General features: G+C 39.9%; 1 protein-coding gene across 1 annotated transcript in view; it reads right to left on the reverse strand.

The window, feature by feature from the left end:
* LOC132975251 (protein unc-13 homolog C) overlaps positions 1 to 13,598 on the reverse strand; it is a 103,900-nt gene that overhangs the window by 18,951 nt on the left and 71,351 nt on the right. The window contains exons 20-25 of the mRNA XM_061039679.1: positions 9,238 to 9,364; positions 5,532 to 5,628; positions 4,997 to 5,140; positions 4,709 to 4,786; positions 2,295 to 2,372; positions 1,524 to 1,550 (exon numbers count right to left, since the gene is read on the reverse strand). Of these exons, the coding sequence (XP_060895662.1) occupies positions 1,524 to 1,550; positions 2,295 to 2,372; positions 4,709 to 4,786; positions 4,997 to 5,140; positions 5,532 to 5,628; positions 9,238 to 9,364 (551 nt within the window). The remainder of the gene's footprint in view (positions 1 to 1,523; positions 1,551 to 2,294; positions 2,373 to 4,708; positions 4,787 to 4,996; positions 5,141 to 5,531; positions 5,629 to 9,237; positions 9,365 to 13,598) is intronic.

Here is a 13,598-nt window from a genome sequence, read left to right on the forward strand (position 1 = left end):
TGAAGCAGTCCTATAGTCTGAAAAGATCAGAGATTTGTCTTCTGAAATGACAGATTAAGGATGAGATCTTGGATAAGTAGGGAACAGGATATACTATCAATAATAAGAAGACTATCATACTATCAATTAAAAACAAGAGTAATTTGATAGATTTTTAAGGTACTATGAATAGATCTGCCATCTTTTGTTCTCCAGTTACACTTTTATGAACGTATTCTAATGTCAATATTTCACCAAGTTATTGGAAATGTTTTTACCATGGGAATAATTTAATACCAAAAGGAAATATTCATTTTGGAATCTATGGAGCATCTGACTCCTCTGTGGTGGTTGTTTAACTTGACACTGACAGACATCAGGACTCCTCTAGAGTATACAAACTCTCCCCTGGCTGACAGCCTATCAACAGCAGCCCAGCTCTGTCTCCCTTTGCCTGTTTCAACAAACAATATCTGTTCACCAGCAGGTTGTTTTTCCAAATCATAGTTTGTCCTAAATGGTGCCAAGTAAATAAAGGTTTAACAAACCACCATCTCCAAAGAGAGAAAACCAAATAAGCAAACAGTGTGGCACTCAAAACAAAGCCTGATAACAATCTGGGGAGATCAGGACATGATGAGTCCATAAATGTGGGTACTGTAAGAGATTATTATTGCTAATCTCTGATATTGGTATTTCTATGATAACAGTTCATGGTAATTGGCTCTCCGGGAGTTAATTGCTGATAGGGAGCTATTCTGTAATGAATATGCCACTGAGGCAAACAATGGAAAACTTTCACCTGAGATACACATTGGCTATATGAAAAGTGTTCAGGAGAAATTATATGAAGTCCTTAAAGATCAACTAAACTGCCAATTTAACATGAATTTACATCATTTTACTTTGTGAAAGAAATAAAGACTTCTGGTTTCATTAGTCCTCAGGGGACTCCTGGAGGAGGCCGGTCTGGGAGTGCAATAGGTCTAGATCTACTAACGATGAAATCGTTGCAGAACCTTGTCTGATGGCACAGCTGGAGAGATTTGTAAGTGTTTGAGAAGCTCATTAAACATAGTGGGAAATCCTGTCTAAAGCTTTTTGTGGCTGCAGCCTGGGGAAAAGATAGAAATGATCAAAACCACAGCCCACACCCCAACTTTGAGACTTTGAATCCACGCTTTGCGTCGGGGAAAAGAGCGGGGACAACAAACTAAAATAAAAATTCAATTTCTAATTTAGCCATGAAAAGAGACATGGCAGACAGAAAAATAGCAGGCTAAAAATAAAGATGAGATCGGGTGGGTTGAGCCACTATCCCCAGAGCACCAGGGATGGTGAGCTTGAGCAGCCTGTCCAGAGGCGTGATGGGTAATTCAGATTCCGTATGCTCTGTGGCACATGCTGCTGGAGGGGTTTGGCGTAGGGGTGAGAAGCGTAGGAGCGTGAGGGGTGGAGGGGAGGCACAGGGGGGAGGGGCGTGCTTTTTTTGTACTATTGGGTAAATGGTGGGAAGGGGTGTTGACGAGTCCTATTGCACAGACCTTACAGAAGGACACAACCCCCTCCTCCTGGAGACAGAGAGAGAGAGCACAGAAAGGAAACGGGGGGAAACAGAAGACACGACGACAGGAGACAAAATGCAAGGCAAGACAGGTGTTAGATACTGGAGAGAAACATGCAAGTAAGTCACGAGAAGCAGTTGTGGCTGCTTCTCAGGTTAGACTGACAGACTCAAAGGTAGAGAGAAAAATATTGAACTATGTTTTAAACCAAACACACAAATCTAAAGGGTTTCAACTCAATATCTACAAAAAGGGGCAACACACAGGGGGGGTTATTGGTGGGGAAATAGTGATGGTGAAGGAAGAAGTTATTGAGGAACTGTAGTAGAAAAGATGGTATTAGAAAACTGACCTACGTGTCAGGTTAGTCTATTAGATGGTTAAAAACAGGACTGAAGGAAACATTACAACACTTCAGTGTCGGGGTCATTTCACTTTCACTTCACCTTCATCACCGGATCATGACACAGCATTTATCTCACAGCAGAGGGCTGGTCTGATGAGGGAGGTTAAGCCTCCTTACTAACTAGTGTCAACCCTGCTGAGGTGTCCTTTGGCAAGACCCTGAAGTCATCAAGGCTAGCTTTGTGAATTAATGTTTCCGCTGTAGACTGCAGAGCAATGTAGTATTGCATTGCAGAAATTCTGATTTTAAATGCTAAAACGACATATTCTTAGTTGAGTGGAAAATGAATTGCCCCAACTCTTCAAACAGACATAGCAGACAGAAACACTGAGGTAGGCACAGACCTGTTTGCCGCCCATGGACTCGAACATCTTCTCCAGTTGGACTCGGAGCTGCTGGATGTTGTTTAGGATGATGCATGGCTGCAAAAAGCACAGCAATATTTAAACCTCGATTGTTTTGATAAGTACAGGGTTTGATTGTGGTTATCATCGGGACAACAGATATTTGACATCTTACATCGTTTACGGTTATTGAGACTGTGTTATTACAGTTGTTTAGCTTGAGAATAAACCCACATAATAGAAAACCCACTGCAAAACATCAAACAAGTAAAAAGGAGTCAGATCCATCAGTTTTGATATCATGACACACCATTTATACAGAGATGCAAGGTTTCTGTCAGCAGGGAACCACAATACATAATCCAACAGAGAGAGAAATGTCTGCACTGAATATGTCAGGCGTTATCGATTCTCAAGCTCTACAACACGTTTAACAGATGACAAACATTAATCACGCAGCGTTTCGTGGACACTGAGTAATGCTTCAGAGTTTTCATTCAGTCACATATCATGAACATGATCTGCCCCCCAAAAAAACCTCTGACAAACATACAACACAAAAACATATGATGCTGGTGATGGATGTTACAAGAATGATAATTCTGCGCCCCACAGGAGACGGATGATTGGTTGCTTTCAGATCACAGAGCGGGCCAATAGAGTCTCTGCGGCAGCACATAATGGCTCACTCTCCACTAGATTTATGAGTATATTTGTATGGGAGTGATTAGATTTTCTAAATCAGAATAAAAACAGCTACATTATCGTAGCCTTAGAGAGGGCGAATAAATATAGAATACGGGGTTTGGGCATATTTTAATCTATCAGTTAAATGCCTCGGGCTATCGTGGTATTAGTCAAGACTGTAAATACAAAAGATAAAACAAGACAGCTATTTCACATTCGTGTATTTATTGATTTACATCCTTCAGATGAGTTATGAGGTTTCAATATGGTGGTGCTAAGTTAATACGTTTTTATGCAAATATAATCAACGTTCAGAAATGAAGTCATATCAGATCAGCCAGGAGAATATGTCAGTATGAGGATTCATTAAAGGATTTCAGAAGATTTCTCATATTGAAAACTACATTTACATACATTACTATACAGGTTAACACTTTGTTAGGCATTTGCACAGCTATATAGGGGTCACATCATGACTATGATTTTATTTAGAGAGGACATATTATACCCTTTCTACCTTTTCAAATTTTCTAAATGAAACATCTGTGCTGTGCTTTGGTCAAAATATAACATAAATCAAGCACCAGAGGAGGTTTGTGACCCTGTCTAAACCAGCTCTCTCAGAACGCTCCGTTTTGGTGTGTGTGTCTCTTTAAATGCAATGAGACCCCCCCTGAGTTTTCCCAGTAGACATCACTCCTCTGTTGCGAGAATATAAATTTCGGACCAGCGCAAAAGCTTTGTTCTAGGCTGGGGGTGGAGTCTGTGGGTGGAGATATCAGGGGAGGGGAGGGGATTTTTATTTACCAGAATCCCACTGTGACATCACAAGTTGAGCAAATTTGAAACAGAGTACTTTTCTCTGTGTTGTAAGACTTATGCAGACCACAAAGAAAGGACAGGATGGGTTTATTTCACATTTTGTGGGTCGGTAGACACTCAGGTTACCCAAATATATGTTCAAACACACTGTAAAAGAGGATTTTTCATTTTATGTCCCCTTTAAAGGCTCAGATGCCCCAAAGGCTGTAAACCACTTAAAGGTCTTCATCTTCAACACAACTGTATTAATGAATTGGCCTTAAATATAGAGAGTATGTTCTTGGTTAAAGATTTCTATGAAGTAGGTCACATAGTGTATGTGACAGTCTTACAAATGAGATATTAGGTTAAACTGATGTGCTCCTCTGTCTGTAAAACTCCATCTGCCTCTTAAATCATTATTTCCATAATCTGTCTGTCAGTCCTGTCTGGAAGAGGGACATTTCACATGCTTTTTTTCTGAGTTTATTGTAATGAGGCTGTCAACTCTGTAAAGAAACATCTGCCTCCTCCAGGAGTTCCCTCCGTGTTATCTCTCACTTCAACTTCAAAGACCAGTGTGGCTAATTAGGCCACTCGGAAGGCTCTGCATTTAGTAATCCGTCACATTTAACAATGGACAGAGAGAGCAGAAAATACCACTGACTTCTCACTATCAGCTATAGGCTGTGAAACGAATAATTGCATTTCAGTTAATAGAGACAATTTGTTGAGCGCATTATAGAAGACAGGGCAGGGCTAAGAATAGAAGTGACTGGGCTGAAGTATGTAACATTTTCCTCCTGGTCTCCATGAAAACTGCTGTTATTAACATCATGGAAACACTATTGCCTGATGTACCATATTTGTATTTTGACCTAAACAACAGTAACCTTTGCAGTGACAGACTTTAAGTCGACACTTACCACATTCTCCTTACTCAGATGCAAAGGGAAGTCCTTCGATATGATTGCAGCATACTGCAGAAGAACTTTGTTGATAGTCTGTGGAGAGGGAGACAGTTTTCTTGATTATTGTTTGCTGTTTTATTATTAAATGGGTCTCACTGACTCAAAACAGCCTCCTGAGATAATATCAAACAGAATAACTATATCATTCTCTCTTTAGATCAATGGCAAACTCTTTAACTGTGACTTATATCTCCCCACAGGGGTATTCAGGGTTCAACGGGTGGGCTTTCTAAAGAGCCTGACCTTCGCAAAGCGGCACATGAAGTGAGCCAGAGCCTGTGGGTTGGGACACTCCAGCTTCTTGATTATCTCAAAACTCTGGTTTAGTTGAGTGAAGACATCCACCACTGAACAGGAAAACAGAGCGTGCTCTGAGGTTTGCTGGAACTGTTGCAGGACAGAGAGGGGAAGAGAGGAACATGAGTGTTGAGAGATGAGGAAGGAAAAGAGAAAAGGAGACACATGTAGAATCTCAGGTCCTAAGACCTTTGAACACCTCATAGTAGTACAAAATCATTAATGACAGAGAAGACACAACTAATGAACCAGTTACTGTCCAACCACATCACTCAAAGCAGGAATCCAGACTTTAATGCCAAACAACATTAGCAAGGAAATACTAAATCATTTATGCATAAATGCTCAGTATAGCGGCAGTTGTGCACTAATAGCACCGCACTTGAATGTGGACTAAAATTAATTCCTGAATAGATGCATTCAAGATGTTTTTTGTCAGTCCGAGTGAGTGGTTATTATGAATAAACTATCCTATACTCACTCCGTCCTTTTTGTCCCTTTCCAGTGCTCCATTGAGGAAATCCATTGCAACGTCCTCGTTCTCATCAAGCCACTGAATGACAAAGGGCTCGAACCACCTAAAAAAAGACAAAGACTTAGATTATTGAAGGGTAGGAGTTGTAGTTTTGATCCAGAATTAAAGTCAAACATTTAAAGCTGTGCTATTGCCTTTTTTAGTGGAGTATTATAAGGAGTAGTCTGTCCTGTCACTTGATGTACAGAAATACGGTATATGTTTTGATTATATAATAATATAATAAGCGTGATTGTCATGGTAATATCTCTCATCTCTTTCTGTCATGTCAGAGAATATAGGAGCAGTAAACAAGGCCTTAAAGGCAGGATTGGTAATTTTCTCCAGATACACTTCTTGGTTGAAATGTTCTTTAGGTCCTGACAGAAATGAATAACTCTCTGAAAAAGGAATGAAGAAAATCTGTCATCTTTAGCCATTGTGAGCATGTAAAAACTTGGACCAATGTCTGCCACGAGGTACCAATCTGATGAACCAATCACGCCTCCCTGTCTCCCTGCTCGCTCTCTACCTCATGCATGCACGAGCCCACACTAAAAGCATGAGCTGAGCTCCGCTTCTGGACCAATGGCGCTTGTGCATGTAAGTGGGGTGCGTGACTTTTTAATGAGCACAGAGCGGAGGGGGTGGGTGCAGACAGAGCACTGAGGGAATGCTACTTTCAAAATCATGCTAGTTTTCGAACACTACCAACCCTGCCTTTAAGGAATACAGGGCCTGATTTACTAAAGGTTTGCATGTCTTAAAATGTGTGCACTGCAAACTTGATACCACCAGCAAAAAAAGTGCTATCTGATCGACTAACGGCACGCAGTGAGGATTGCGTCTTTCATATGAGCAAAACAACACGCATTCTCAATTTAGTATGTTTGCCTTTATGAATATTCAATATGGGGCGTTTCTGCTCTAGCGTGCAAAACACTGGGAGGAGAAAATGCAAACAAGTTAAGTTAGTACACGCATTGCGATTTACCAAGCCTGGCAAAAATTGCGGTGATCGTGACGGTGTCTGTATTTAACACCTTTGAAAAGAACGTGCTAACCCAGGAGACCAGTGTTACACACAACAGGCTGATGTTATTGTAGTTAGGAGACATAAGCACAATCAAAGAAGGCATACAGATCGCGTTATTCCCCAAGCATGTTAATATGTTTGGAATGACAACAGGAAGCAGCACGATTAAACTATATTGTTGCCTATGTTTACCCAACAAAACTGAACATTCACAGCCTCTGCATTCAATAGAATTTCAACATTGACATTTATTTCTTCCTATTTCCCTCTTTTCACCAACATTATATTTTAAACTGGGGATTTCCTTTTTCTCGGGCTACGTGTCTCTCCCCCAGCTCGTGCCCTCTGGTGCACTCCTCTCCATAGTGTGCGCGCCTCCTCCCTCTACAGCCTGCTGCTGCTACTCTTGGAGGGGAGGACCTCACCACTGCTTGTAGCCCCATCTTCGATACCTCTTGCCAGAGCATTTATGTCCGCACTGGCCACCTGTCTTGTGCGCAACAACGTGCCGAGTGTCGCGCCTGAGCGCCCATGCCACAGAGGACACTGCTCACACCTCCTGTATGGCAATTCATCTTCAAAAGATGGAGGTAAAAATATGTAATGTTCAGTTTTATCTGCTATAACTCGAAAATATTGTACGTTTGTTTGCCTCTTCCACTAATACCTATTTGCACTTGCTGTCATCCTGCTTTCCATGACTTAAACCAGTAGAACACGCAAAAACCTAACTTAAATAGTATTGCCTCCACAAGGTTTGCACCTGGTGTCATTCACGCAAATTTTCGTAGTAGATCACCCGCAAAACGCCCACTAACCAAACATGCAATTTGTTGAAACGAACATGCAATTTAGTACTCTTTACTTGGGATCTTAGTAAATCAAGCCCACAGTTGTGTATTGGGATTTGCTCTGCTGGTGCTGTAGGTTCCACTTTGGCTTATTTTGATCCAGGTTGCCCCTTTGCCTTCTAGGGTCTTCTTGTTTTTAAATGCTGTCACAGTACGGTAGCAAACCCTTTATAAATTCGTAGTTTGCTACTTGTCAAATGACTTAAACTGAAACCAGTTCCATTGACCTGAGGTACTTCAACTTTCTGCAACAAGTTGTCTTCTCTTTTGTGGTCCCAGTCTGCCCATCTGGTCCAGGTACTCCATTTTTATGTGCATTTAGATTAGACTGTATTAAGACAAGTCATTAGACCAGAATAATCATTATGACATTATTAGAACTATGATGGGATTACAACATTTAAAATGATGGAACAATATCACACACTGACTTTGACTGTGGTTATGAAACGGTCAAATTATAGGTGTGAGGCTTTTGTACCATTTAGTTCAACACCTTTGGCTCGAGCTTCAGATGAGTCAGGGTTTAATAAATATGTAAACATTAAGAATTGAATGCTTCTTACCTACTTTTATGAAAACCACTTTTTGAGGAATATCAATGGACACTGATAATGTTATGCTTACAGATATAAAACTTTGCTGATTACAGTGTGATTTTAGCCAAGGCTGAAACCAAGGCTGATCCATGGTCTTTAAATTTCAGTGTGTGAACAGATTGGACTATAAGTAGAGGGTAAGACAGAGGACAGTGGAGGACAGGCACGTGAGTGGAGTAAGGAAGTACATTGGTTTTTGGAATAATAATGTTATTCTGCCTGCTTCGCTTTGACATGTCCTGATTTAATAAAGTGCCTGAGCTTGTCCTTAGAGCGATGGTCGTCCCAATAAAATGGCTTTGTTTTCTTGCTAAAGGCATCTGCTACAAGAGCGAGAGCCGCTAGATGAGGTGGGCGTGGCGACAGAGAAGAGAGGCAGACAGAGACTGTGTGTGTGTGTGTGTGTGTGTGTGTGTCTGTATGATGTGTTTGCCTCTGGAGGAATCAATCCAGCTCGAGATGGTGTTTGAGTGACAGTGTTGAGAGGGGGAGGGTGAGTCATTACACTGATAGACTGGCATAGAAGAGGGCACTGCGTTCCTTGCTTGCATTATACATGTTTATATTGCCGCTATCCCTGCTCTGCTGATCATGATTATTCATGCACATTGGATCGCCTATTTATGTGTTCAGGTCAATTTGTACCCTGATCTTAAACTGTTGATCAGCTAGTTAAAAAGCTTGTTGTGATATACTGTCGGCACAGATCACGCAAACACAACAGTTTTTTTTTAAAGAAATGAATCCGAGTTATTATGATTAATAGTAAAATGTATACTGCATTGAAATCTTTTAAAATCCCTGAATAATAAAAAAAAAACTGTTTCAGTAATCAAAAATGATTTCACAGGTTACCAGACACTTTCTTTAGGGATCTCACAGAGATCAATCTTTGTGCTCGGTTATGTTTTATCTTACATGTAAAAGATAATAACCATCATTTTTGTTAGTTTTTGTTTCAATTCTTAATTTTGCCAAAGATACAACTATGTATCTGGTAATATTGGCCATAAAGAGCTGCAGAAATTAACATGAAATGTTTAACGTTGACACTTGGTTGACATCCATCCAATCACCTGTACTTATTTGACCTTTGCTCCAATGCAGTTAATGCTCATTATTCAACAATAAAACAATCAGAGCTATATATTACATATGTATGTGCTTGAAAATGAGAGGACACTTACAGTGAATACTCTGGTGGAACACCCTTGAAGGCGGGCAGGTCACGGACATATTCATTATGGAACCATTTGACTTTGAAGTGAAGATTCATGTATTCAGTGCTCTTGCATAGGCGTTGCTTGTCATGCTCTGTAATGTAGAATAAAACATGATAAGAATATATGGAAGATACAGAATGTACAAAGAAGATAACTCTTAAATAGAAACAACTTGTCTTGTTATACTTTGGCGTCTCACTCATAGGACTCACACATACACACACACACACACACACACACACACACACACACACACACACACACACACACACACACACACACACACACACAACCGAGAACAGAAAAGTACAAGTCTCTTAATAGGCATATGAAAGATTGCGAGAGCAATAGTTGTTTTTAATTGGAAATCTTATCAGCTTTCATTATGTACAGCCTTGGGCGATCAAAGAATAAGGAAAATAAAAGTGAGCCTGTAAAGCCTAGCTCTCTCACAGAGAGAGAAAGCCCTTGAATGACTGCAAACAAACAGCTAAAGTGGATTAATCCTTCATGTCAGATGACATGGCTGCTGAGTCATTTAGTCCAGCTCACAGTAGACATTTGAGAACAATTAAATATTTCCTTAGGATCCCCTGGAGGCCTGATGGATGGTAATGGAGCAAGAGGGGGAGTGAAGAAAGAAGAGATAGCGGGGAAAAGAAAGAAGACCACTGAAGTAGAAACAGCGAGAAGGAACTGAGACAAAAGACAAAACACCAAGGGAGAAAGACCAAAAAGTACAACTATTCTACAACTGCAGCGCTGGGTAAAGTACATTTGCTCTGCTATATGGCTGTGGATAAAAAAACTGACAAAAGAACAAAAAACAGAGAAGAAATATGCCAGCATGGAGTATCATGGATGGCATCATTTGTTGTAAAATGACAGTACAATACAGGAAACTGTGATTACAACACATGAGACAGAATCTAAGTTGTTCACACTGACAATGTCACTGTGTTTTTTCTCTGTACATTACATCATAGGTAATTTATACAAAGGTATTAGAGATATGTTGGTCAGTATGCTGCCCGCATGTTCAACAATGACACCAACCTTTGTCTGCTGATAAGCAGTTGAGCAATTAAAAACTGTCAGGAGAAGTCTGGAAATAGCTGATGGCTTTTCTTACTCTCTTTTAAAAAGGTCAGAACTGAACTGAGGAAAATGGTGTTTAAGTTTGCAGCTCCCTTTACTTTGAACAAACAACAAAACAACCTGAAACTTAATGATGCTTTTTAGAGGATGTTAAATAACACATCCGGCAAGTGTGGGCGATCTTGACAAATATTTGCTGTTTTAATTTGTTATTTTGTGTTTTTTTTATGTATCTTTATTATATATCTTGTATTGTATTGTTTTGTCTGTATGACTGCTCATTCTTGGTCAGAAACTTTGCTAACTGTGCTGCTGCCTGTCGTGGCCTGGACACTCTTAAAAATACATTTTAAAAATCAATGAGGTTTTCCTGGATAAATAAAGCTTGGATGGAAACAAAAATGTAATTTGTCATACACAGGAGAATGACATCTGGAAGATTGCATTAGATTTATTTTTGTGAAGAAGAAATAAGGACACATTCTCGCACAGACACATTTTGTCGAGAAAAGATCCATACATTCACGTCACATCAAAGACTTCTTTAAAGCCACACATTGCATCCTGACTGCCATGCCTTAATCCTGATGAAAGCTTGTGCTTACTGTGATGAATAGTGCAACGTCTGCCAGCCTACACTCCTTTCTAAGCTCTGAGGAAAATATTTACATATGTGTCATTACCATAATTACCTGTGGATAATGAATTCAAATGCACAATGCAATATTTACCCCTCAGAATGGAGAAGATACGGAGCACTCAAGTCAAGTCAGTCTCTTATGAAGTCACTGCTGCTCATTTTAAACCTGCTTTTGAAAGTGACTAGCAGTGCACTTAAGAACTCTATTTGAATAATAATGTCATATACAACACAACCTTATTATTCAGATAAATGTGAATTGACCCCTGAGGTCATGTAGAACTAGGATGATTTCATGTAACATGGTAAAAATTGCAATTATGTAAATCTTATGTCTAAAGGCTTGATAAGTGTTTTATTTTGAAGGGACTGCACAGCCAGATGAAACACAGCAGTGCTTCAGCACATTGCATGGAAAGATTTGAAACTGTATCTCCTGAGAAAATGTCAGTATAACAGTAACAGTATGTAGGTGAGAAGATAAATACTGTACAGGAGCAAGTGGATAGTTGCCATGGTCCCCATAGTTAAACACATGCTGTATGTACAGAGTGACGGAGATAGGACCTTGATTAGCAGAAAATCACAGTACTGGCGAAAGCAACTGTTGTCACAGTTTCTGTAGAAAACGTTTTGCAAAAACTGCACAGATAGAATCTCATGAAAGTCCCTGAGAGGAGTTTTTAGCTGGTTGTAAATCAGATGGACTTTAAGACTGATGTATCTATAAAATGTCTAAACAAGACCATCAGCGGGAAGATACATGATTTCTATATTATAATTTTAATGATTTAAATTGCAGCCGGGGGTTTTTGTCAGATAAGGTGATTAACGCACTGAAAAGAACTACTAAAAATGTACAGACAAGAGCAGCAAAGAGATCATTTGTACTGCTTTTTCCACAGGGGAGCACCAACATAATCACAAATCGAAAGTTCCTCACAGGAGCTTTAACTCTCCCATAATACAAAAATAAAAGTATAATTCATGTTGCCCACCGTTCCATCTACTTAAATCATTTCTATGTTCCTAGAGTAAATGTTTGAGGTGGAGTTGGTTCAAAGTATATGGGGGCCAAACCATAGAAGCGTTTTAAGATTTGCTATGTCCTGCCGATAACTGATATGAAAACAGCACACTGATGCCATCACCTTGCAGTTATTTTCTTTTGAAGCAGAACACAGAAAATTGCAGGGATCAGTGCTTTCATCTACACCCCACCTTCACAGCCAAAGTAGTTGCGTTGGCTACAATTTTGAAGGGATTTAAACTCTCACCTGGATTCATCTGGTCAGTTTAAGTCGCAGGAGGAGCAGGCGCTTGAAACATAATATTGAGTTGAGGCTGTTACACTGTAGCGAGGACCTGCAGTCGTTGTGTCGTAGCGGCTGTGTAGTAGCTGAATAGAGGGATCCGTTGTGGCAGTGCCACTTTAATAACTGACTCTCTCACTCTTGTTACATACAGGATAGACAGACACACACTTGCACACACACAATGACAGTTTGTCACCCTTTCAGTCCTCTGACTGCAAACACACACACACACACACATCCTCACCGGCACACACTCAGAGTCACCTAAAGAAAGCAGATGGAGGTCAGAAAAGTAACAGGTCAGCAGGTGTTTTGTTTGGTGCTGCCAGCCAGGTTCTGCTGGCTAGCAATGTTTTGCAGGATGCATGTGGGTGTGTGTGTGTGTGTGTGTGTGTGTGTGTGTGTGTGTGTGTGTGTGTGTGTGTGTGTGTGTGTGAGCTCATGAGATCCACTTAAGAATACCTATGCAGTGTAAGGTTTCAAGGACATAAACCCCATACTTTGTATCGAAAAATATAAATTGCAATGTGACACGCGGCCAGATAAGTAAATAGTAAATTTTTTTTGCATTTGATTAAGGAGGAGGCAGAAAACTGTGTGATATTTTTTTCTTTCAGATATTGTACGAGGCAGAGTCCACGAAAAGAGATTTGTTTACAGTAACAAGGCCTGGTTTAACAAAGATACAATCAAGACAAATTTGCAGCCTTAGATCATCACTTATAGCGAAAGAGCATCTGCATCATGTTTTCATAAATTAGAAATTAAAAAGTTATAGAACAGACAAGTTTACATCCTCTAGAGATTATAAACGTGTCAGTTCAGTAAAGATCGGCCTAGAACATGTTTAGATTTATTGTTTACAAGTGGGAGTCATTGCCTTACAGACACAAGAGGAAGGTTCAGGGTCCCAAAGATACTAGAAGTTTAAATATTAAAACGTATTACTCGTACAATCTTAACTCAGCCTACTGATACATTTGTTAAATGTTTTATAACACACAAGTCAATATCAGTTCCACCTGCATTCACTTCCTGACATAAATGATTGTGCCAGCCAAATATACAGGAATTACATTCTTTTTTCATGCGTCAAAATCTGTGATGTAAACACAGAACTATTTACTAGGAGTTAAAGGAGCATCATGTTCTTAGAAAATGATTTTTTTTTCAAAATTCTTCCATTTGGGAGGCAAAAAGCTCATATCCTCTCTCTGGAAAATGGAAGCAATGATGGTCGAAATGCATTTCTTGTAGACTCTGATTGAAAG

The sequence above is a fragment of the Labrus mixtus genome, chromosome 1, assembly GCF_963584025.1.
Source record: "Labrus mixtus chromosome 1, fLabMix1.1, whole genome shotgun sequence".
NCBI lineage: Eukaryota > Metazoa > Chordata > Actinopteri > Labriformes > Labridae > Labrus > Labrus mixtus.